At 41.8% G+C, this 26411-nt stretch overlaps 1 protein-coding gene across 4 annotated transcripts in view; it reads right to left on the reverse strand.

The window, feature by feature from the left end:
- HECW1 (HECT, C2 and WW domain containing E3 ubiquitin protein ligase 1) overlaps positions 1-26411 on the reverse strand; it is a 266543-nt gene that overhangs the window by 62219 nt on the left and 177913 nt on the right. For 2 of the 4 annotated variants that reach the window (XM_079302438.1, XM_079302439.1), the window contains exons 7-10: positions 13383-13525; positions 11284-11384; positions 8583-9956; positions 5093-5194 (exon numbers count right to left, since the gene is read on the reverse strand). In XM_079302438.1, coding sequence (XP_079158564.1) covers positions 5093-5194; positions 8583-9956; positions 11284-11384; positions 13383-13525 — 1720 coding nt within the window. The remainder of the gene's footprint in view (positions 1-5092; positions 5195-8582; positions 9957-11283; positions 11385-13382; positions 13526-26411) is intronic. The other 2 variants (XM_079302440.1, XM_079302441.1) reach the window with 1 other exon arrangement.

The raw sequence follows: 26411 nt of genomic DNA on the forward strand, positions 1-26411 counted from the left end.
ACGGGAGATACTATATATACACATATATATATAGCTACATGCAATACGTATCATGTGTATATATTCCAAGTACACATTCAAGTGTGTGTATATATTATTTGCTTGTCTATATATACATATATGCGGTATATGCATATACAGAAACATTTCGTACACAGCACACAGGTAGGCCATGGAGTTCACTGCCACAGCCCATGAAAAACCAGTGACACCATTTTTAAAAGGATGAGGTAATTTTTCAATTAGTGGTCCTGCTTGGCTGGATTCACAGCAGGTCAGAGTGGCCACAAAGAACCCACCCTCACAAGAAGATTACACCTGAGCTGATATGGCAAATCTAATGTTTTCTTTTTTTGTTACATTTCAGAACAAATATGTTTCATTTCTCTCCCTTTTGCAAAAGTGGCTTCAAAGGACACCATACAGCAATTAAAGGCTTCACTGAAAACTGAATACAGACTCCTTGGACATACCTTAGAAATCTCTCTAAACAACAGAGTATTGCTCTCATGAATGCAAACTAGATTGAGAGTTTGCAGTATAATATTGAGCCTTCCATCATTATTGCTTCCTGCTACTGTTTATGTTGTCCCATGATTGAAAACTAAAAATTATTTGGTATATGATGGCTTGTGGAAAATGGTAATGTTGATAAAAAAAATTGTGTTTGTAACAGAATAAATTAATAAGTGAATTAGCTAGCAAAGCCACGTACCAAACTGGTTGGAATGCATGGAGAAGTGGAATAAATTAGGCTTGCTAGTTTTATATTCCCACATGACCCATCAGCTGATGACATATCTATGTAAATACATGCACATACTTTCTACACGAGTTTAGATGCAAACCTCACTCGCATTCACACACAAATCCATATATGGTGATTACCTTTGAGGGCAAACACTTCCTCATGTTCCCATATTCTTACTATGATACCATCTTCCCTGATGAGTTCACTCCTCCTATGGTTTTCTATGATCAAATTCAGGATTATCTGAATTTCATACTTTATGTATTTCATTTCCTATTCTCTAAGAGAAGGACAGAAGTTGCACCTCTTCCTACTATATCTGGAAACCCACCCTTCATGACCAGTTCCCATCCTTTGAATGCTGGCCCTGGCAAAACCCACATCCCATATTTGATAGCAGACAAGTGTAGGCTGTGTGAAATCCATGGCTAGCTGCCCCTGACAGTTGAATCCCACAGACCTTAAAAGATAGGTGATGGGAATCCTTGGAGAAATTTCCTGTAAGACTCCAAGACAACAAGAGCCATAAGCACATACGTTGCTTCTTTCAAAGATGACAAGTACCACAGTCCTTAAAGACACAAACCCTATAGCCACACTATGGGCATACATGCAGCATCTCTCACTGTGAAAATCACTACATTATTTAAGGAGAGGACTCTCTCTTCCTCTTCCAGGAAAAGTTTGCCAAAGATGTGGTAGCTGTTTCAAGAACAAGATCACAGCTTTGTGAGCATAATGTCTAAAACATAAGACAGTGAAAAAAGCACATCAACATATGCACATTGAGGTAAATCAGACTGACACATAAGGCAGGTCGAAGGCCAGAGCCTTGCTGAGCATGCTGGCACTTGTGGCAGGTGTACCACTGTGGGTGGGGAATGGCCCTTCTGGAGCTATGCATAATCTGCAGTATCCTCGAGGAAATAACCTTGGCCAGATCAAAGATAAGATGATCCAGCTCACAGAACGAAGATCTTAATTTTCCTTGCTGTTTCTGGCAAAGGACGAATTCTAGCCCTCATTCTGCACTATTATTATACCTCAAACAAATTAAGGATGATACAAGTCAATGGAGAATTAGAAGCTTGTAGGCAGTGCTACAGAACCACACTCTAGAGAGCCTACAGAAGACACCAACTGGTCCTATTAGTCTAAATCCTGCTGATGGATGCTTAGCAAGAATAAATATATCCAGTTAATATAGCCAGAATAAATATATCCAGCAAAACAAGGTTTTATAATCCATCCCTGTGCACTACCAGCTCTATAGGCTATTTTGAGCTGTCTAACGAAGTACAATTTAGAGTTCCTAAGCCCTAAGCATATTTGGAAATTTAGGAGTAGGGCAGCTTGTTCAGAACTTGGAGATCACAATGAAAACATCAGGTCAGAGTGGATTATGATTTCATCTGTCTCTGACAGATGTGTCAGACATACAGCAGCAGTATGTAGAGACACGAACTACACCTGTTAGTGAGTGTTGCTTTATTCACTGCTTTATGGGTATGTCCACCTGAAACCATGGGCTGACACTGACATGCTAAAATATTAGAAACGGTGTGTCTCATGCTCCTTACAATAGCATTTCTAGTCAGCTGAGTAACTCCTGGTCTCCTGGAAAGACTGGGAAGTCAAAGGGGGGCAGGTACAACTTCAGTTGTATGCTGGTAGCAGGTGTACATCCTCCCTTCCCATAAGACAGCCTGCAAGTCACACAAGCCACTGAAGCTGCCTGAATATGATACCAGATTTATGGACAGATGGATGGATACCTGCACAGTGAGACAAACAGACTGACAGGTGAACAGACAGGCAAAAGTCTGCTTCCAAGCTGTGCTCAAGTCCCTTCATGCTATTTCCTCAGGGTCTTTTGTCAAGTTTTCCAGGTAAAATAAGACTGTGACTACTCAAAGACCAACCACTATCTAACCTTCACAGTAAGAGCGCACTAGACCATGGGCTAGGGATGTGACAGTACTGGTTCTGTTCTCCAGTGATCCCCCTCCATCAGTCAAGACATATTTCACAGCAGTCTCTGAAACAGCTCTGATTTATATCAGAAGATCCAACTTCTTCTGGGAGAACCACCAGGGCAAAGAAAATACATTGTCTTTTCCTCTCCAAGCTGAGTCACACCTTTGGCAAAGAGCAACTCTGAACTGGGCACATGTATTTTTCTTGGCTTCAGTTCTGTAGGGTTTCCAAACACAGGCACAATAAGTGGTGACTGGTAATGCTGTCATGAGGCCCTGCAAACACTGCAAGTCTTCTGCTAATCTTGTATCAGACTTAGCATTCAGACTGGTCATTATGAAACTCCTGCATAAATAATGCATCTGTTCTACTTTATTTTCCCAAATAAAACTGTCTGAAAGTATATTTCCTCCCCAAGACCAGTTGTTGTGAGGTTATGATGAAATCCAGCTATGCAGAAAGCTATTCAAAAGAGAAAGAAAACTGTCCAGAAGATTCTCCATGACCTAAATAAAATCAGTCAATGCTGAACTTGCAGCACTGGCAGATTACTTTCACCTCTTCACCACCATCTTCTTATAGATGGAAGCTAACATTGCATATGAGAAGTAAGCCAGCTTTGATCATATAACTAGGGTTTAAAATATTTTTTTTTCTATTAATATGGTTGAAGAACTATTTATCTAGGATTATAAGTTATTAAAGACACTGAGATAGTGATACTGAATTTAAGGAGAAGAAACATTTCTAGATTAAGGCTATGGTTTTCATTTTGAAATTACAGTAAAATTCCATGGAGAGTTTTTTTGAAACCAGTTTCCTAAGTTATATTATTCAATTTTTTTCCCACTCAAAATTAAGTACGTCTATTCCTATAACGATCAATACATTTAAGCCCAAGTGTCAGCCTTTATTGTAAAAATGGTGTTATATGCTAATGCTGAAAAAAATCCTACAAAAGGATATAACTTCTGTACTTTATCATCACATATTGCATTTCATGTTGTGAAAGCACTTGAGAAAACCAATGGTAGAAATACTTGCCTTCTGAGGAAAACTATAAGAAAGAGGAAAAATGTATTAAATTTGTGATGGAAGAATATGGAATAGATTCACAGTGTATTCTGTTTACCTGAGCTGGTGTTAATGTGCTGTCATTAAGTCATCTAACACGGAATGTGCCCGATCCACAAAGTGTTGTGGTAAGAGTGGGAGGAAGAAAAATATTTCCCTGTTACAGAGGTAACCGTTCCCATTTCATCATTCACTGGCAAGCCACAGTGGGACTCTAATAAGACTTCACTGGGCTAAAGGCATTTGAATCATTCATGCTACTGTGCGGCTGACGCCAGCACCGGCGCTATTTTCAGCTCAGGGAATACTGACAGCATGGTTGGCAAATGATGAATTATTTGTCAAGGGCACCACAGGCCAAATAAGTGTGTTCCCATCTCGGGCTTTGAAGAAAATAGAGTGCTTTGTTGACAGGCCCGGCTGTTTTTGTGGGGCGCTGCGCACTTAGGCTGTGAAATCCCGCGCTCGGTTGGAAGGCGCCAGGCGCGCGTCGCAGGGCACGGAGTGCACTCTGCTGGGCACCGAGCGCCAGTGCAAGCAGCAGTCCTCTGGGAATCCATAAAGAACGGCTACAGAGACAAGGAAAAGCAACTTGGTAAAAATCCCGTATTATCAGTTTGCTAATCGATCGTACTCTTGAAAACCCTCTCGTTTTTATTCAATGCAAGTGTAGACTCCACTACAGTCCATAATGAACATAAAATTCACTGATTATCAAATCCAAGGACAGTGTAACAAGCCCACTGTACATGAGCTGCCTTTTCCCAATTTCTGCTGGTTTGGTTCAGATTTGGACCTGTCTGTCCCAGGAGCATCCTCAGTGTGAAAGGGCTGCTGCTGGACCTGTATGCAGACTTGACAGACCAAGGGGACTGCCATCCTAAACCATCTTTGGTTACAGAAAGCCTGGAGACAAACATTACAGAAAAATCAGACTACTTTACTGACACACCACCCAGCAAACCTTATATTCAGGCTTCCAGAACAAATAACAGATCCAAACCATTCAAGCCTGAACACAGCGACTGGAAAAAGGGAATAATATTTTCATTTCAGGGAAGAAGATGGACCAAGGCAACAAGGGAGGTTATGGAGCTTGTCCAAAACAACATAACAACACTTGAAGTCAGGATCAAATAGGGGAAACAAAAGGGCATATTGCTTGGGTTCTGGAGAATGTATATACAGAACAGACGGGGTTCTTCAGAAAGACATACTGACCTCTACACTATTTGAGTTAACAGGAAAAGCTGAAAAAATGCAATGCAATAAAAAAAAACTAAAGCTTACTTGGTGGAAGAGGCTCATCGATAGTTGGGTAGTGATGATGGTCAGGCCTCAGAGAAGGAAGCTGGCTGACTGGCTGAGAATTATGGAGTAAAGGACAATCACCTACGGACAAGATATTCAAGACATTGACAGTCATTCACTGTTTTTACAATGTGGTTCAAAAAATGTGCTACTGTAAAATAAGTGATTATCTAAAAAATAGGTTAACCTGATGTACTAGCATCTCTGGATATTCCAATTTTCAAGGCACTATTTTAATAGCAACCTGTATGGCAAAGAAGTATTAAAATTATGCAGTCAAGTCTCCTGAGTCAATGCTAAATAGTTATGGGCCAGATTCTGGATTCACAGACACACAAGTGTAAGCGATAGAAGAATCAGGCTTGATCTCTGAGAAATACTGTTCATGTACAACTGAACTCAAGCTTCTGCAGCAACTGGCAGGAACATGCAAAATCCTGATTCCAACTTCTAAGTAATTCCATCAGTAGAATAAAAGGCTAAAAGCTGCCTTGGATATTTCCTTTTCAAAAAGAACAGTGGCTGCCTATGTAGACTGTAATGGCAGGATTTTGCAGTCCCTGCAAAGCAGAAGATCATCACCTTTCATGGGTATTTTTCAAAATTCAGAGAGTCCATCTTGGGTTGAAAGATGGAGAATGAGAGGACCAGAAACAGGTAGGAGACAGGTGGTAGAAAAGAAGCACAAAAGATAGTGAGATATAGTCAGGATCTGAGATAAGGAAGGAAGACCTGAGACAGAGAAGAGGGAAAGAAGAAAAAGAAGAAGAAGCAGCAGAAGAAGCAGAAGAAGCAGAATAAGAAAGAGAGTCACACAGAATACAGTGCAGAAGTTTTTAAATACTAGCATTGTATATATGTCAATTTATGGAATCACAGAATGGCTTGAGTTGTAACAGACCTTAAAGATCACGTAGTTCCAATAGCCCTGCCATATTAAAATATGAGATAAATGAAACCTAAGTAAATATCCAAACTCAGGTTCTGTTGAGAGCAACAGGTAACTTGTTTGTAGTCAATGTTTATAGAATCCTTTAAGAAACAAAGAAGTTCTAGTTCTAAGTCCTTCTCTTAGATTTAACATGCTAAAACTTCACATGTTCCAGAAGAAAGATTCCTTCTTGGCTTGTCTTTAAAATCTTAGTAACCAGGACTATTTATCTTACTAATGGACACATTTTCTTATTGTGTGCTAACAGTTTTTGACTATAACTTCCAGCTTGGCTTGTTACTACAGATACACTCTGAATTGCATAAACATAGTATTTACATGCATCAGAAAGATCCAGCTTATGGAAAAATATATATTAAGCCAAATGGTTCTGATGATTTTGGGAATGCTAAGCCAAACTCACTGTGCACTAGATGGTTTAGCTCTCTTTAATGTTAGAATCTTAACAACCTAAGGATGAACATTTTGTAAAAGCTCTAAATATATACCAATCAAGACAAAAAAAAATGTTTTTTCTTAAAAATTACAACAGCTAGAAGGCAGAAGCCAATTTTGTACAAAAACTAAAAAACCTCACACCAGTCAGAAATGAGAAAAATCACTTAGACAAAAATACTCCCTCTTCTAGGTGCTCTGATGATACTGTGATACTGTATGGTCTGTTAAATGCCTTCATTAAACCACTTGTGTATAGGCGTATCTCACAGATAAATCTGCTGTATGTTTTGAACAGACAGCAGAGTTACATAAGTTTATGACTCAGTGCTAAAAGTCCATCTCTCACAGCCTTAAATATTGTGCTGTTACTACAGGTGTTGTAGCACCAACTACCAGATCACCCCTCTGTGTTTCTTTACTTACCTCACCACAATTGACTCTCCCCTAGTCAAGATAGTTACGCCAAGCCAGCGGGAGTATGATAGTGTCAGTCACCTGGAGTGGGTGGAGGTGACCACATCTACTGTATTTGTGACAGCAGCCAAGTCATGAAGCAAAGAGCACATTGACTGAGGCCCCCAGTGACACTGAGGAAGTGCTAAGAGTTGGGCTGCCCTTCAGACACACACACAGCTAAACAAGGCAAAGCCACCACGGACACTGCAGTGCCCTTCATGGAGGCTCAAGTCTTGGTGCTGTACTGAATTCATATGCAGAAGATACCCTCTCCCACCACATTTTTGTGTGTCAAAAGCTCACACAGTTCAAAACAACCATCAAATCTGTATGTCTGGTGTCACACATACACGAGCTCGTGCCCCCTTTGCTATACTTGCATGTAAATGCTGTTCACATGGAAAGGCTCTCACCTGCAAGGAAGGAAGCTGGGTTTCTATGCCTGTGTACTTCTGAACATTTAATTATTTGTGCTAGATTCTGCTCCACAGACTCAATATTTCCATAGTCCCAGCTGCCTACAAAGTATTTACACCAGCTGATATGTAAGGATGCCCTTACACCGGTTTTTGTGCAGGGATAGGGTCAGTGGCAAAAGAAGGTGTGAGTAAATAAATTGGGAATGGAGAAAGAAAACATAGATGAATGCTTTAATTGGAGTTCCTTGGTGATACCCAAATAGGTTATCATTTTGCTGCCATTTTAATTTGGTGTCATAGAGGGAGACAGATGGCTCACAATTAGGGAGTGCAAAGAACTTCCTCTTGACCTTGCTGCATACTCCTGAGCTGAACCTAAGTCCTTCACTTCTTCAGCTGGAGAAAAACAATACACTAGTTGAAGAAGAGAGGAGTGATCAACTTCCCTTCGTGTAACTGCAGAGAATATGAAAGGAGTTACCAAAGAGAGGGATTTTATGTAACTGTGAAGGAATTGGAAAAAATAGTACCTAAATTACAAAGAAAAAATTCTTTAAAAGTATATTCTATCTCTAGGGAAGGATAGGGAGATGGGAATTTTATTTGATATATTTAAATTTCCAAAGTACCTAACAAAAATATAAATCTCTGTTAAGTCCTATCATCTGTGACATCATTTGTTTGACACTTGGAGAGTTGGAACAAATGGGGCTTGAAAACTGTGTAAGAGCTTATGATTATGTTTGGTTAACGAGCAATTACAGAGGTTGGCCCAGACCTTCATGTGGTGCAAATCAGCATATCTGCCCTTTGATAAGCACAAGCTGGTCCTCTCGCTGACTATCAGAAACATGGCAGTCCATCAGATATGTGATATGGAAAAATCCCAGGAAAAAAGGAATGAGTTGGTGGATGTGATAATGCTGATCTGCTACATAACTACAGTAGCTGATCTTGATTTTATAATGATGCATGTGTATCTACAGTAATTCATATATAGGCATCTCCTCCCAATTTAGTTGGTTTTGCTGGGATTTTTAAGGACAGGCTCAATTATCCAACCCTCCCTGGTATCTGGCCCAGCTCAAAGCCCCTGAGTTCATGAGAAATAAACCATGATCTATCTGAGACCTCAATTATCTGATGCCTTCTGTGACATCTAGATAATCAGGGCTGCCCAGCACATCAGTTCTCAGGATCTAACCTTCTCTTCTGCTGCTTGGACCTGCTACTGGGGTGTCTAGACCCTCTGTGGCTCTCTGTGGATTCCCACCATGAGCTACTAGTTCATCTGGCCACTGGGAGGAGCCATCCACTTGCTCCCTGTCGAGCTCAGGGCTCTGCACTGAATCTGGCACTGACTCAAAAGCACTGTTCTCCTCCTCATCATCATCCTGAGAGGAGAAGACTGTGCTCTCCGAAATCTTTGCGCTGTCGACAGAGGAGAAGCGCGTGTGGCTGGAGAAGCGATTGTTACTGTCGTAGCAGGAGGTGCTGTAGCAGGAGGTGCTGTAGCACGAAGTGCTGTAGCAGGAGGTGCTGTAGCAGGAGGGGCTGTAGCAAGAGGTGTCACACGCCTCACATTCGTTGTCACCATTGGGCCTGGAGCTCGACTCGCTCTCACTTCCTGTCCTGGGGGGTTCCCCATCCAACAGCCCATCGTTCAAGTCAGACAGTTGCTCATCCAAGGTCCCAGGAGGCACCGTGCTCTGGCTGAAGTTCTCTTCAGCCTCATTTTCCAGAGGAGGCTCTGCTGCCATGGTCTCACTCTCACTGACCACTTCCTTATCCAGCACCTCCTTGACAGTAGACTCCTCATCGTTCTCCCTGCCATTACCACCATCTTGCTCTTCTTCCCCATCGCTGCTCATCTGTGCCGAGGGCAGGCTGTGCAGCAGGTTGTGTATCCGTATGTAGTGTGTGCGAGGGGTCTCTGGCTCACCACAAGCTGAAGCAATGACTGTCTCAAGTTCAGACACAGGCAGGGAGCATGGTCTGTTTTTCCTCTTTGTTGTGGTCCTCAGCTGTAGCTTGTTGTCTTCCTCCTCCTGGGCTGAAGCCCCTTCTTCCTCTTCTTCCTGACTCTTCTCTAGGTCTTTGCCAGCATGCACATCTGCACTCACCTCATCAATATCTCCTGTTTCTATGCTGGTCAAGTCTCCACCATCTCCCTGAATACCAGAATTGACTTTGTTACTTTCCCTAACTTCGGGCTCAGGAGGAGACATGCAAGCCATCAGATCCGACTGCTCCACGAGGTCCGTAGCACTCAAAGAAGGCAGCGCTTCTCCTGGGATGGATTCCAAGGGCTCAGGAACTGGCACCGCATCAACCTCCCCATCTCCTGCTAGCTCTTCATTTAAGCTGTTCTGGTTGACTTCCCCAGGTTGTTTGACAGCCCCTGGGCTATCGACACTGTTCACACTGTATCCATTTAGCTGTTCTGGAGCTGCACTTTCTGAGGTCACTGTGTTGATGCATGGAGGCTCACCGAGGCTTTCCTCTGTGGGGTTGTTCACAGGGCTTTCCGGGAGGTCAGCTGGCTCAGGATCTGCACTAATGGAGACCTCTTCATCATCTGTATGAGATAGGAAAAGGAATTACTTACTCTTTTAACAAGAAGTGTTGATTGAACCAGAGGGTTGGCTGTGGGGGCACAAGCATCCACAGCAATCTGAGAAAATTAAAAGCATAAATTACAGTGTGAAATGAGTGGGCAACTGAACAACTATCAAGAAGTGATGAGGTTTTTTTTTGCTAGGCAGTCTTTGTACAGTGGATTTAATAATGGATTTACTTGTGGTGATAATCTGTATGCAGCACCCTGCCTCCTTGCAGCATTACCTGAAGGTAATACCTTCTTGAAACTTCTCTTTGAGCCAAACTGGCATCAGAGAACAGACATCATGGAAATATTATGGAAATAATAAGGGAATATTATGGGAATCAGGGAAGTCTTCCCTGAGATTTTAACGGAATTCTTCTTGTCACACTGAAGCTAGCAAAACTCCACAACAGAGAATGTGAAAAACTGTGTTTGCCATCCCTGAAAGGCAAAAACTTCCCCCAAAATATCCCTTGACACGATCCTCATCTGTACCACCTCTTCTCAGGTGGTCAAACAACCTGGGCTCTTTCATGCCATACAAATAGTCAAAAGATAGAAATCAGGATTTTCCAACAAGTGAAAAGCAATGATTTCCAGCCACTAATACAGCTGCTGTTGGCTTGACAAACTGTAGCAGAGAGGGCAGAAAGCCCCTCCAGCAAAGAGTCCCTGAGAAATACTGTTGAGACTGTGACATGAAAACCAAGGTTCAGCCTTAGACCATCATGACAGTCACTTCCAAATAGCTAAAAGAGAAAAGGAACCAAAACCAAGTCAAAAGGAATGGAAGAAGTGGAATACAGAATTCTGTTTTACTTTTTTCATTAAAAATAATTAAATTGAGAAATTTGCTAATCATCTTTGCTATTACATCCTCCATTTTTACTTAAGAAGTGCTCAAATGCAGATGACTCTACAAGTAACAGCCCATAAAACACTTTCACTAGGGCAGTTGACAGAGAAGCAGATGAGACTTTAGTTTTATACTCTCTTCTCTCCCAGTGATGTGGTGGAGTATTTGGAACAGCCAAGAACAGGGGAATATGAGACACCAGTAGTTCTGTCCTAAGAGGAAAGAGGGAAGAAATTGTGACTCACGATGTATCCTTTATGCACTTTCCTTTGCCCATGACTGCACCTAAAGCCCTAGAGCAGCCAGGAACTAATGCAGATTTCTGAAGAGAAAGAATGCAAACCAACCAACCAGCCAACCAACCAATCAACCAACCAACCAATCTACAAAGAAGCAAAAAATTATAGAAATTTAGATAAATGGTGGGTTAAGACTGAGAATTACCTGGATGGATGGAAGAAGTTATCTCAAATCGGAACTGCAGCTGGCCACTGACATGATCTGTAGGAAGTCTGCGACCCAGAGTGTAGCTTACAACCCTGTCCCTGAAAGAAAACAAATATTGTCACAATAGACTATAACCTACCCTATGTCTACTGTGCATAAATAAATCTGCTGTGTCCTACAGGAATACATAATAAAATACATAAAGGCTATTCATCCCAGCCATGAGGGCATGTTGACTTGCATACGAGAGAACAAATGGCAGAGGAGAGGACAATGTCTTCAATTACAATGGAACAGCTGAGTAAGTGAGTAAGACAGGCTGCTGGGATACACAAGCACATATGTATAAATATAGAGAGAATGGTGGGAATGAAACTTCTGCAGTATGGATATGAAAATAGCGACACGGGAAGCAAACAACTCCCACTTCAGCTATTGTAATAAGACTTTCTTTCCTGCAGATCTGATCATCTGCCTTTTCGTAGAACCTCACATTTCTGTATTTTCTTCCCTTCACCATGTCCATAATATTCAGCTTTCCTGTTCTTGTTTACAAAACCCTGTGCAGGCCAGTCCCCGCATACCACCTTCTCTCTCTAAACTGGCTGAGTGACTCTTCTTCATCTCTTTCCACCCCTCTTACCTCTATGAAGCTGAAATATCAGGAGAACACCTTCCTGACAAGGTTGATCAATGACTCCATTCTGTCCTTGTGCAGGTCCCTCCCTTTGCCACACTTCATCCACCCCTCAGAACAGAATGAAACTATAGAAGAGATTAACTTCCCAGCTGCCCAAAATGAGGCTGAATCAATCTTTGCAAAGCATTTCTTGAGTGTAACGGGTTCACTAAATAGTAATACTTATACATCTTTTGAAAGAAACATAGTTCACTTCCAGTGGGGCCAAATACACTTGCTAGCATAGTTTCACATGCATAAGAAACTCATATAAATGAGACGACAAGATTTGTGTATGACCTCTGAACTTGTGTGCATACTTCTCACTGAGCTTGCCTGAGATTTAAATATCACTATGGTATTAAAACTGAGCCAGATCTAGTGCAGGTTGGAGGCACTGCTCTTGGCAAAGCATATCCTTAGATAGACAGTGTTTACAACATGGAAGTAAAATAGGAAGCTATAATCAGAAGATGATGAGAAATCTTCTCATACAGAGGAAAGCCAGTGATACCAGTTACGGGGTTCTACCTTCCCCAAGCTGTTCTTATCCATCTGGTTTCTACAAAGCTACTCTATCTTTTCTACTTGAGAAACAGGGAGGTAGCTTAGACCCTTCTGGTAGATTCAGCTGTCAATATAACAGCCAGTTTCCGAAACAGCTGTTCAAAAAGACTTCCAACAAGCTCATCTTCCCACTGTTCTGCTGAACTGAGACCCAATTATCAGAAATGCTTTCTTGGAAACTGCATTGTGTATGCTTTCCTCAGAAGATGATTCTTTTACTCCCTTGCTCTTCAAGGTCTGAACATTAGAGGCTTGGAGCCAACTTTTTGGCATTTTCTGATTACTATCCATCTTCCTTAAACTGGTTTGTGTTATTTTGGTAGCATACACTTTCCCAGGACTTTCATGCAATGGGGAAGCAGGGCAGTGCTTGTGAGCTCAAGGTTGTTCCTTGGCAGCAGGGTAGGACCAGAAAGCATTAGTTACAACATGCCACATATATATTTTTATAGTATTTCCCCTTTCCAGAGATCAAAAGGAGGAGGAACAGATCTGGCATGTTTTTAGCCCATAGGTAATTCCCTGAAACATGAAAACAGCCTGCTGATAACATTAAAAGAATATTCAAATTGAAAATATTGCACTCTCCAAATTTGCAGCCATGATACACACAAAAAATCCTCTTCCCTAAATGCCAGCTCTCACTTTTCAAAATGCCATGCATAGGGTTATAGAGGGAGTTCTGTCTGGCCCATAGTACTATATATTCTAATTAAAACCAATGCCATTTAGCAGACAACTGTCAGTCTAGTAATTTCCCCTCAACATCATTATATTGCAATAATGATATATCACCAGGGACTTCAGAACAACAACACGCTTGTTAAACAATGTAAGCAGCAAAATTTACCCTATGGCATGTCTTTCCAGGAGGCGCTGAACCGGCATAGAGAGTTTTCCCAGAAAACGTTTGATGATCGGTCGGCTCTTTGCAAATTTGTCTTTCACTTCTATTTCCAGGACATCCGTGGGCAGGGAGACAAAGCTGAATTGCTGGAATAAAAGAAGGGAAACAGAACAATAAACTGGTGGCTCGGCCACAGCAACACAGAGTACTACAGCTGTAAGGCACACCTCAGCACAGAGAAGTGAGGAACTAGTGAGGTGAAGGATATGTGATCACTCTTTCCAGATACACTTTTCAGACAGATTGTTTGGAAATATTTCCTTTTCTGTTAATCTGTGCTGCAGCTAAAAGGGGAAGAACGCTGAGAACACTATTTATCTGGATCAGCCTCCTAACCTGGTTCACTCCACAGTCTCACAAAGAGCTCAACCAGAAGGCAAGCCATGGCACAGGTTACTGTCACAAACAATACTGGGAAAAACAGGAACAGTACCATCTAAAACTGCTCCTGTCACCAAGGGCACTGAAATGTGTTGACTGCTGTCTCAGCTGGTCTGGTTGTAAGAACATCTATTTGTAAGTAATGTTTCAATAAGCTTTTAGAGACTGTCTGTGGAAATCTGGGGTAGGAACAAGGAGAGTGATATTTTAGGTTACAGGAACAAGCATGGGAGCTTAGGGCACCTGGAGATGTCTAGACATCCCAAAGATCAATTTAAAAATAGTAGTGAAGAGCAAATACATTAGGTAACTTGGCTTTGCTTTCTCCTAGACTGGCTAAATTCAGTACAGGTGCGAAGCTGGTGACACAGGTCATGATACTTTTTCCAAACATCCGCTACTATCAGAATATCATCAATCAAAAAACCACATTTGTGTTGAGGTACAAAATAGTAGGAAAACTGTCAAACCACTGTTCACCTGAGAGGTCACTATTGATCTGGAAGACAACTTCTGTAGTAAGTGAATATTGAGATGGATGAAAGGATTTTTCTAGCTTTCCCCCTGCCAAACCCAAATTTCACAACAGACTCATTCTCTTGTTATCAATGGTTATCAGGGTCTGGAGTTAAAGCCCTAAATCATTTGCTCTATTGAATCATGGTCTAATTCAGAGACGCTTAGTTTAAACAGCTTCAAGTGAAAGCAACATAGTGGGATACTATGTTAATCACACCCTGCAAAAATCCAAATCATCAGAGAAGTACAATTCAAACAAGAGTTAAAGCGTTATTTTCTTCTCATTTTCTTCTACATCTTTGCAGCAGGCTACTAATTAAGATAAATTCACCAAACAGGAGAACACGAATTCCCCACGTATAACGGAAAGTTGCCTTAAAAAATAAGTTGCCTTACTATTACTGTTTCACCTGCTAAAAACCTTGAAAAACTGCCAGTTCATGATACTTGAAACCAGAAGAGGGGAATTAACTTTAAAGTGAAGCACTGTAACATAGAGCAATTTTCCATTTAATGAATTCTCCATTTTTGTGTTGCTGACTCCTATATTGAAAAATTCTCTGTGGGGTGGAGCATGCACACACACAGGTAAAGAGTGAACTGCCCACAAGCGAAAAGTACTGTGTAGGTTTAATGATCCAAAACTTCTGAGATCAATAATATATTGTCTTGTGGTGCAATTCTGAAGCTAATTAGAATCTGTATGGAAATTTATTCTCATAGTGTCATGTGAAGCCAGCTCCTGACAGCTGAGAGCTCCTTCCTTGCACAGGAAACACATCGACCTTTTCCAGAGTAATCATCAGCACCTGAGCAGAGAGTATGGACCCAAGGAGCAAGGTGTATTGGAATCAGCCAAATAAATGTTCCTTTTTTGTTGAACAGCTGTGCCTCAAGACATACAAACCAGGATATTCCATAAAAAGTGTAAAATCCAACTGTGTTCAGATTTCATCACCTGTCAAATCATTCCGTTCTGGCAATAACAAGACTGCCCTTGGACCAGGCCCTGGCGCATGTTCCCAAATGTTTCCTCTAGAAGGATGTTCTCACACATCAAACCAGCAGCATTTTGGAAACACAATTGTCTTTAAGACCAGAAGTGTCCTGTGGCAGAGCTGAAAGGCTTTACCATTTGGAGTCAACTACAGTTTGGGATCAAAAGTGAACTCACTGAAATGGGCTTGGACACAACTTGCAAAACAGTGATAATTTTACATAGTTCAGTTTTTCATTATCGAAGAAGTTGCCCCTGCTGTTGCTCTCATCCAGTTTAGTTCTTATCGGGCAAGATTTTTCTAAGGCAATCTCTGACTTCAGGTGCCTCAGGCTCATGCCATCCACACCGAAAATCCAAAAGGAATCCTTGTTTGTAGAACAAATGGGCCTCTAGCCTTCTGAAATAATGGATCCCAGCACACCACCTTGGTTTGAGAACTCTGAGACTTACAAACACACTTTCAAAAGCCACCGACCACTTTTAAAAATGTTTGTGGTGACATTTAAAGATTGGAATGCAATCGTTGGATGTGGAAGCAAATCATCACCAAATCCTAGTTTCCCTCTCGTCCTTCACCATCTCTTCTCACCAGACCCTGTACCTTAGCCACAAAATACTGATTGGACTTATACTGTTCAAAGCCTTGGCCTTTACTACCCTGCTTGGCCTCTACTATCCTGTCTATCAGGAAGAGAATGGACTCTGTGTTTCATGGTCTTATACAACATAACTAACATAAAGTAGTAATATATTACTGATGGAATAAATGAAATCTTTTCCTTGCCTAATATTTGCTGTCATACAGTGAAAATGAAAGTTTGTGAAATTGAAAGCATAAGCTTATTATTTAAGTTTGAAAAACAAATAAAGTCCCAAACAAAGGAAAACAAAACAACCCCAACAAACCTCCAAGCCCCCCAAACAAACAAACAAACAAAAAACAAACAAAAAACAAACATAAAAGACACTGACTACAAATTCTGCAGTACCCTTAGGTTTACAGTCAGGGATGTTGTGATTAATAATTCCTCCCAAGGAGGGGTAACAAAAGGAGGCTGCAAAATCATAACAGAGGTAAAAATCAACTGTCTGCAGCAGGAGGGAAGTTTGATGAAGCTTCTAACACTTGCCCAAAAACTTCACCATTGATAAGCAAAAGAGCTACATTTTAAGAACAAGTCTGCTGTCACTTTTTGATGTTACTATTGCAATTTTTACTGTAATCTTCTGTTATCTGGAACTTTTCTTATTCTTACAATTCTAAGTGTTACAGAATGAATTCAGAAGTTCAGCTTTCATGTTTAAAACAAGTATAATATTCATAGTTGCAGCAGAAGAGCAAGAATACAAAAACCTTAGCATAATAAGCCCAAGTATATTATTTTTAAGAGACTTTTGGTTTTTTTGACAATCAGTACCTGAAGCCAGATTGTTTTATCTTTTTCATCTGGCAATGACTACTGGGTATTTTCTTTCACAATCTAAGCCAGCATGTTTATGTTATGTTTTCACTGGGGCTACAGCTCATTGTGAGTGTGCTGGTTTTGCATGGAGGGGGGTCGCCTGAGAGGGGGAGCAGGGGGCACAGAAGCAGAGGAGGGATGTTTCCCTGTGGAGCTTCCCTCCTCAGTGTGCAGCAGGGACCAATCGGAGGGATGATTTAATGACTGACAGCCTGATTAAATGAAAAAGCTCCTTCACCTTCCAGGTGCAACTTTAACCCTTCTAATGTTTGGATAAGACTGCAGATCTCCTGAGCTCCCCTGAATGAGGTGAATAAACCAGGGAGTCTACTGAAATAAGTGAAATGAAAGCTAAGTTTCCAGATGGGAAGAGATTGAAGAGATGCCACTGATAAGTGGCTGAAAAACCTTTTTTGTGGGCTATGAGGGGACTGGACTACACTGAAATTCCTTTAAACTGTGGAGGACTACTTGGGGGGGTTAAAGTGCTTGAGGAAAATAATCCTTTGTCCCGAGGGAATGGGGCTTTCTGTTCTAGAGACTGGAGAGATGGACAGAGACATTTAACGGAAAAAAGAGATGAAGAAAATTTTGCCTTTGAACAACTTGCTCTTAAAAGTAATACCCCATGTGTGTGGCATAACCCATAACACAGCTCTGGAAAGACTGTGAAGATGGGAGGAAGTTTCACAATTTGCAAATTTTCCCCGGGCGGATGCAAATTGTGAAAGTGAAGACACCCCCTATGCCTAAACCAAAAAAGGAACTTTTCTCTCTAAAGTGAACTGAAATGATTATTTAAGTGGAAAACTGACTGAAGTGTTCCCTGTATGTTGTTGTTAAGAAATATAGAGGGTGAGGTGGAGGGAAGAGGGAATTATCTGGAAATCTTAATTTCTCAAATTTTTTTTTGGTGTTATTAATAAATCCCTTCTATATACCCTTTTAAGTTTTAAGCCTGCCTTGTCTTTGCTCCTAAATCCTATCTCTAAAATAAGATATTATTATTATTGAATATATTAAAATTAGCAAACCCAAATCAAACCAAGACAGCAGGCTTGTTCATTGGTTGTTTTTATTCTTCCCTACAAAAATTTAAGTTTTTTGAATCACAAGCACTAGGACAAACCCTGCAAGACTGGTCAAGAACTTCATGGAACCTGCTGGAATACAAAGTCATTAAACTAAATTTTACACTGAGACTAACTGTAGAAGAATATACCAAAGTTTATATAAATGGGCTTTTTTTCCACAGTCAAAAAATGAAGTTAATGTATAATTTCTGGTAGTTCTTAAATTCTAATGTCATGACTTAACTTGTTCCAAAGCTTTAGCCTCTCCAGCTGTTCAGAGGTCCATCAAATTTGCCAGTGGCTTCACAGAAGTGGTTTGTGACACTGTCTGAGCCTTTCTTTTAGTCAGATAAGTAAATCTCAAAGGAGTAATGGATTTCAACACAGGCAGAACTCACCTACCAGAACAGCTACAGTTTCAAGTCTAAAGCCCAAGAAGAAAAATTTGTCTAGTGACTGATTATGTGCTCATTTGGATAATAGCAGACAACAGGACGCCTATTAAAAACAATATACAGCAATTTATTTAAGTCATTATTAGAACATGAAGTTTTCACCTGATCCACAACCAAAATTCATGTAAAATGCATTATATAAAATACAAAACCCTTGCAAGTAATGGGCAGACTCCAAACTGATATACGATCTACAGCAGTTAGTGGATGAACAGGTAACAAACAAGAAGTTAAATCTCTATTCTCTGATTAGCCCAAGCCAGTATTTACCAGTGCATTGCCCTGGTGCAAAACTCTTAGAACTTGAGATGACACATGACACAGCATACTCCACAGAGGAGATGGTGGATTGCCTCGGCAGAATTAAATTTAGGAATAAACTGTTTCTCACAGAGGGCATGGCCCTAGAAATAGCTTCTGACCCCATCTTATCAATGTGGTATCTGATCCATACCAGTTAGGGATGTAAGGGCTCTCCTTTATAGGAAAGATGAGGAGGTCCTTCACTGAAAGAATGAAGTAGTGAACCAGCTGCCCTTAAATCTGGAAGAATGCCAGATTGAAAAAAACCCTGACTTAGAGGCTTTGGAAAAGAGTACAGACCTCCAGAAGGGAAAATCTTTTTATTTTCCTCTAGAAATGTATTAGGACTGCTAGAAGAAATGGTTGTCTGTCACATGTATTCCTAAAAAGAAGTTACAATCATAAAGTCTGAACACAAGGTATGATTGACAATCCCTGGTATACTGGGGAAAAATAGCACTTGTGAGCTGCAGAAAGGAGGCCTTGTGGAGGCTGATGTTTCCTAACTCTGGAATGTCTTGGCCATGACTGCATTAAGATTTATGGTAAGATGTGAGTGGATCTGGAGAGCAAAGCAGCTGGTGCTGTGCACCTGACTACCTCACCCAGACATGTTCAAGGGTTTTTTTATGAAGTGACTCCAGGCTGGTGCCCTGGATTGAACTCCCATTACTGTTGGAAAAGTGCTTGGTGCACTCCTGGAGCACACCTGTTCATTTCCCTTCTGCAGAGAGGAACTGAGTTAATGTACTTCTGGACTGACAAGCGGTATCTTTTGTGGGGAGAGCAGGGGATTTGCTTTGAAATGGATCTCTTGAATGGAACACAAATACTATTATAGATGGACCCAGAGAATTGTTAAGAACATGATCAATATAACAATATGTAGCATGTGTATCATTTCCCCAGTGTCTTCTTCAATTATTTTCTTTTTAGGGTGCAATTGCATGTCTGGAATTATGTCTAGGAGGAAACAGATTTGCTGTAGATGCAAAGTCATCACATTTCTCTACTTTCCCCAATTCTTCAGCCATTTGTCTGTGCCTGTTCCACTTCTTATAGTGCCAAGATATGGAATGATTGCTTTGTTCCTACACATTTAATGCAAAGAGGCAATAGCACAGGAGAAAGAGAGAGCCTTCTAATTCCTCACTAAGAGAAGAGCTGTTATCATTATAACATGTCTTAATAAACACTGGAGAATCTCTGCCAAACTCATCCTTAAAATGGCTGTGCCAATGGAAAAGCTTTAGCTGACATTTTCTCAGGCAACAAAAATCAACAATGTTTAATTAATTATTTCCATAGAAATACAGAAATGGAGGGAGAGTAAAGAGCAAAAGTGACATTATAAAGAAAATCACAGCAACATATTAACATATGAAGTCTTCTTGGGTATATCATCAGTTTTGGCTCTGGTCAGTAACAAGTCATTTGGATTCTCCTTTAATTTATACACATTTTACATAGCTGCCTCCTGCAGATTGGCTTTCAGATACACAAATCAGTATCAAAGTTACCTAGAATCAGCTGAAACATTCATACTCTCACCCCATTTCAATGATCTAAATGTAAGTCTGATTTTACATTACTGCTGGCATCTTCAAGCACGATCTGTAAACACTGTAGTAAACACCACTGAAAGAGGTTCAGATAGTAACCTACTTTTCATGCCTATTTGCTTCCAGGCTCAACAATGGTTTTACAGACACAGATGATTAACTTAATTAATGTGAACAGATCTTGAGGAGACCTTAATGCATGACATACAAGGTAAAGAACAAATGCCCATGCTAACACTGGCCTGGCAGAATGCATCTGTATCCATTTATAAGATAACAGAACCACTTCCAGAGCTTGGAATAATTTTCATAGAAAGCCAGATACTGGTGATGATTCATTTCCATGTTTTATTTTTGCCAAAGTTGTTTGCATCCCTGAATACAGATGGATCCCAGTGACTCAATAGCACTATCAAGGAAGTTGTTGAAATGAACAGAGTATGTCCATGAGCATCAATCAGAGAAGTTATGGGCAAGTCAAACTCTTTAAAAACAGTCAGTATAATAATTGGTAGACAGTATAATAAATCAGTACAATAAAGATACATAAATTAAAACACTGGTGACAGGAAGATCTGGGCTCTTGGAGTTGAATAAGCAGTAGAATTAAAAATAAAATTTATTTGTGATATCCATCATGTACAGGGATGATACAAGCAGAAGAAAATCTTAAAAGGCTGTGAATTACATTTGATGGATGAAGATAAATTCATTCTTTCAGCTGAATATTTCATTAGTGGGTTTTGTTTCAAATACTCTAGTGAAACAATTTTAGTCTTAATGCACATGCCACTCTCTGTCTGTATTACTCTGTTCTTCATTCAAAAACCTCCTCTACATGTCACTACTTTCCCATACAACACTACTTGCACCAACAGCTGGATAAATGCATCAAGAATTCCAGTTTCTTAAGCTTTCTACAGTAATCCTAGTGACAAGACAAAGAGTCAGTAGTGCCAAGAGCAGAGCTCCATGGTCCCATGGGTGGAGATATGCCTACTATTAAAAGACTGCTGCAACACAGCAGTGACTGCAGGGGTCCAAAATCAGTGCAGTTCTTTATTATTCTGGCATTGCACAATTGTTGGGGGATGGGATCCTACCATAAAAGGGATGCACATAAATGCACATGTTGATGTTCTAAAGTTTGATTCAATCCTTTCTACTGAACTCCAACAAAGTCAGATAGGGCCGTCAGCAAATTTGCTTTCTGGATTTCTCCCTCCTATTCATCTCAGAATTGTCTACGCATTTATTAGCATAGCAAAGACTGAAAACATTTGAAGACTCATCATTTAGTATATAAAGCTAGCAAGACTGAATGTCTTCTAGACACAGAAGTTGCAAGTAAAATGTAGTTCTAGAAGAATAACATCCCCAAAAAAACTAGATGATTTTTCACACCATAAGCCATTCCTGAAGAAGCCAAAGTTGTCTTGGGCTTTCACACTTCAGTCATCAACAGATATTAAAATCTGTAGCTGTAAAGCTACAGCTTGTCTCTGTAGTCAAACAATGTTTTACTCTTTGTCTGGACATATGTGCAAAAATGTTATACAGGAAAGCTACCACCCGCAAGCTTCACTTAGTCCTGACAACACTTTTGGTGAAACCCATACTAAATTCAGGATCTGGATTTCACTTCACCTATTTGTTGTTTCTATGCTTAGGTGTGAAGGCCTTAAAGTTTCTACAGCATATTCTTTTGTATTTGGCAGTAGTAGGGAGAAAAGCTTATCCAGGTTAAACAATAAGCAGTTCGGGCAGTGTGATGTTTCTGTTGCTTTTATTTTGGTCTTCTGTTGAAATGACAGAATGATTTTGTGAGGCCATTGTAGGAGGGTCAGCATTCTAGTGTTCTGAATATTGGATGAAAATCAGATCAAGCACAATCCACTTTAGTTTAAATTCATACTGTTGATTCAAATATATTAAAACATCTTCCTTCAATGGTTTTACTCTGTTCTGGAAAGACTCAGCTTTGCTCAAGTTCATTCCCTGCTTGTATGACACTATGTTTGGGCTACATCACATAGCACCCATTGTATCAGCCTACATAAAGCCTCTAGAGAGGCAGAGAGCTAACATAAACCCCTTATTGCCTGATCTGGCTACTTTGGCAAAGTGATTTTTAAAACCAGAACTGCTGGGTAGTCTGTCACATACCAGTTCAGCATTCAGGATCACAGAATCAGTACCCAAGTCATAACTCTGCATTAAGAAAAGCAATCACACACCAGCACTCAGATAGTCAGTTGCATCTTGGCATTCCTGCAGGCGGCATCCAAACCCAGTGCTTCTATCACTGATGATGGCCTGCACTACCACCTCCCGCTGGCGTTCAAGCCTGAGTGCTTCCTTCTTCTGATTTTGCATTGGTAATCTCAAGAGACAGCTTACGTGAGAAATTATTCAAGTGCAATGTTTTTGAAAGGTTGCGAGTAATCTGAGGTGCAGAGAGAATAAGCTACTCAGCTGAAAATACTGTAAATCTGTGTATCAGATTTGACATACTAACTGCTATTTGTTGAGTGCTCTTGCTCTCTACTTATTTATATCAATTAATTCACTAGTGAAACGTGGCTGTCTTCAGAGAGGTAAGGAAGCCGTTCCCAAACACTCTTTTGTCTCAACTATAATCTAACACTGTTTGTAAAAGCTCAGGCCAAGAAACAAGGAGTGAAACTTCAGGAAGTAGAGATTGTTTTTAACCTAGTAGTGGCTATCTTGGGCTATCTACTCCTCCAGAGTTAGATTATTAGAGTTGAAATTCAATGTGTTATTTAACAGATGACACTTCCTACTACTTTAAATATGCTGAGTGGTTGCATCAGCCAATTTTTTTAGTCATCCCACTGGCCATTCCTCAGACCCCTCTTTCCACATATCAGTAAATAAAAGAAGAATTGAAGAAACAGTCTGCTCAAGCTGTGTGGTGATTTATATTAATTTATTCTTTTGGTAATGTTGAGGGTTGAGTGTTTTTCTATTACTGTGTCAATTGAAAGAATTTTTCCCATTATCATGCCAATGGAGCTGGCTGGGTTACACCCAGGGTCTCTGATGACTCCAGACAAAAGGTATCAATTGCCGCGGCTCCCGCAGGGGCCTCTGAGGTTTCCGGAAGGGCACTCGTGTTTCCGGCGAGCTCGGAGGAGGACGCCCGGGATCTTCAGCCACGCGGCCGAGCACAGCAGAGCCAGACCCTCTGCGATCACCTGCCCTGCATCTGCCCCGTTCCAGCCTCCTGCCTCTGTGGACACAGCTGATCACCCGGACACACACGGTGAGCGAGGAGGCGCCGCTCCAGCCCATTCCCGCCTGGGACCGGCGTGGCCGCTGCCGCCCCTCCCCCCCCCCCCCCCCCCCACCTCCGTCCCGCCTGCCCTCGGCAGATCCGGGCTGTGGACTAAGCACAGAGACAGCATGATTACATCTAAAAGGACTGACACCGAGTTATCTATTCTGTTCTGTTAGCAATTTTAACAACTGCTCTTGTTTTCTGCTTGTACAGTTAGATATATTAGTAAAAGAGCTGTTATTCCCACCCCCTTATCTCTGCCTCAGAGTCCTTGATTCAAACAATTATAATACTTGGGGGGAGTGGAACCAAAGTGTCTCATTCAAAGGGAAACTTCTGCCCTTACTGGCAGACACCTGTCCTTTCAAACCAGGACAGATTTTGGCGCCCAGACGTGGGACAGAGGGCACTGAGTTGAGAGTTAAGACAGGAATAACAGCTCTCTTAACTGGTAATATGTTGTCTGGTTTAATCTGGTTTGTGTTCCATGTGGTCACAGCCATCTCCCTCCCATTTGTAAGCCCTTATTTGAATTTGGGCCCCCTCACCAAAGTTACTGTAGCTATTATCCGATTCGTTTGGTGGATTGATTATGTCAGGAATTCATGGGTTTTTAATTTTTTCTGGGAAGCGGTTGCATGGATCCAGAGCTATCATACTCTAACTGCGTGTTTCTGGGGTTATTTCAGTAATGGTACTTACTGTGAGGTAACGAGTGCAAGGGAAATTTTCTCCCAACCCATCACCCAGATTTTGAGGCTACCCCACTGGTTCTCAAGGATTTCAGATCTGTTTTAATTGCCAGTGTTATTATACAGTGGCTGGTGTTGCTGATAGGCCTGTTCTACTTAGCATTCAGAAACAAGGGAATATTGGCTTGGACAACAGCTCTGATACCTGCTGCAGGGACTAGGGATGTTGCCCCAGAACCTGCCTCTGCCCCAGGGACTAGGGATGTTGCCCCAGAACCTGCCTTTGCCCCAGAGACTAGGAATGCTGCTCCAGAGCCTAACCCTGCCCCACAGCCCACCGCAGAAATGAGCCACCCAGAGTGGGTGGGGGCTCTAGTGAAGGATATAGGCCAAATGCTGAAAGAGCAGAGTCAGATGTTGAAGGAGCATAGCCAGATGATGGAGTATTTTTCTCCAGCTGGTGAGAAACCCTCCCCCTGCCCTAAAGACGGAGAGTCAGATGGTGCTACAGTGGAACCCGTAGATGTTGTATCTGTCCAGGTTCCAGCTGGATCACAGGAGCAGCCACAGCCAGCAGCAGTTGCTCCTGTGGAAACTAGGAAATCTAAGATTAAAACGAGGCACTTAGATAATGGGGATCAGCAAGGAGGGTCCTCACAACCAGCAAGGGAGCCAGAGGTTGAGATTGTCACCGAGTCCCTCTCATACGATAGTCTCCGTAACCTGTGTAAAGACATTTCACGGCGGGGCCGTGAGCCCTTTACAACTTGATTACTCCGAGTCTGGAACCTTACGGGAACAGGTGTACAACTAGATGGAACTGAGGCCAGGAATTTGGGATCCTTGGCCCAGGATTCAGGTGTGGACCAGATATTCGTAAGGGAGGAAGGCCTCCTTTCCCTCTGGGACCAGCTTTTAATGAGTGTGAGAGAGAAGTTTGTCCACAGAGAGAGAATGCAGGACCACCACCGTAGGATGCGCTGGAAGACCCTTGAGGAAGGCATCCAGCAGCTGAGAGAAACAGCAGTATTAGAGGTACTCTTTGGGAGGGATGGACAGCATGACAATGACCCTGACAAGGTCAAGTGCACAGGGCAGATGTTATGGAATTTGGCAACCTTGGGTCCATCTCAATATACCACCTACATAGCAATGATTAATGCTGATAACCATCCAGAGACAGTGTGTTCTGTTGCCAACAAACTCAGAAATTTTGAGAGAATGATGAATGGCCCAATGCAGGCCAATGTCTCTGCTGTGGCTATGGACCTCCAACAGGTCGAAGATAGGATGAGGGATATGAGGGAAGAGATGATGGAGAGAATTGAGGAGGTGAGGAAAATCAGCTTAGCACCAGTACGAGTCACAGGCCCCCAAGTCAGAGCTTCACGCCCCCCAGCTAGGGAGAGAGGGTACACCTCACGAGCTGACCTGTGGTTTTTCCTGCGAGACCATGGGGAAGACATGGGAAAATGGGATGGGAAACCCATTTCTGTCCTGGCAGCACAGGTGCATCAGCTCAGGGAAGGAAATGCTAACCGAGGGAGCCGCACTAAAATGAAGGTAGCCTCAACCTCCCACAAGCAAGGTGCAGGGTATTACAGCAAGGAGGATGATCTGTCAGATCCCCTGGAAGGAACCTCCACTATGTATGCCCAGGAAAGAAATAATAACCAGGGTTAGAGGGGCCCTGCCTCTAGCCAGGGAGAGGCATGGGATGACAGGATCTATTGGATAGTGTGGGTGCAATGGCCTGGCACATCAAAGCCACAGAAACATAAAGTGTTAGTCGATACTGGTTCACAATGCACCCTGATACCATCAGAACATGTGAGGAAGGTACCTGTTTCCATTGTTGGGGTGACGGGGGGATCACAGGAATTCACTTTGCTGGAAGCTGAGATTAGCCTGACAGGGAAGGGGTGGCAGAAACATCTAATTGTAACTGGCCCAGGGGCACCGTGCATTCTAGGCATAGACTTCCTCAGGAACGGCTACTACAAAGACCCAAAGGGGTTCAGGTGGGCTTTTGGAATAGCTGCTGTAGCAACAGAGAGCATTAAGCAGTTGAACACCTTGCCTGGACTGTCAGAAAACCCCTCTGCAGTAGGACTCCTGAAAGTGACAGAGCAACAGGTGCCAATTGCCACCATGACAGTGCACCGCCGGCAGTACCAGACAAATCGAGATGCTGTGATCCCCATCCACAAAATGATCCGTGAT

The sequence above is a fragment of the Erithacus rubecula genome (assembly GCF_903797595.1).
Source record: "Erithacus rubecula genome assembly, chromosome: 3".
Classification (NCBI taxonomy): Eukaryota; Metazoa; Chordata; class Aves; order Passeriformes; family Muscicapidae; genus Erithacus; species Erithacus rubecula.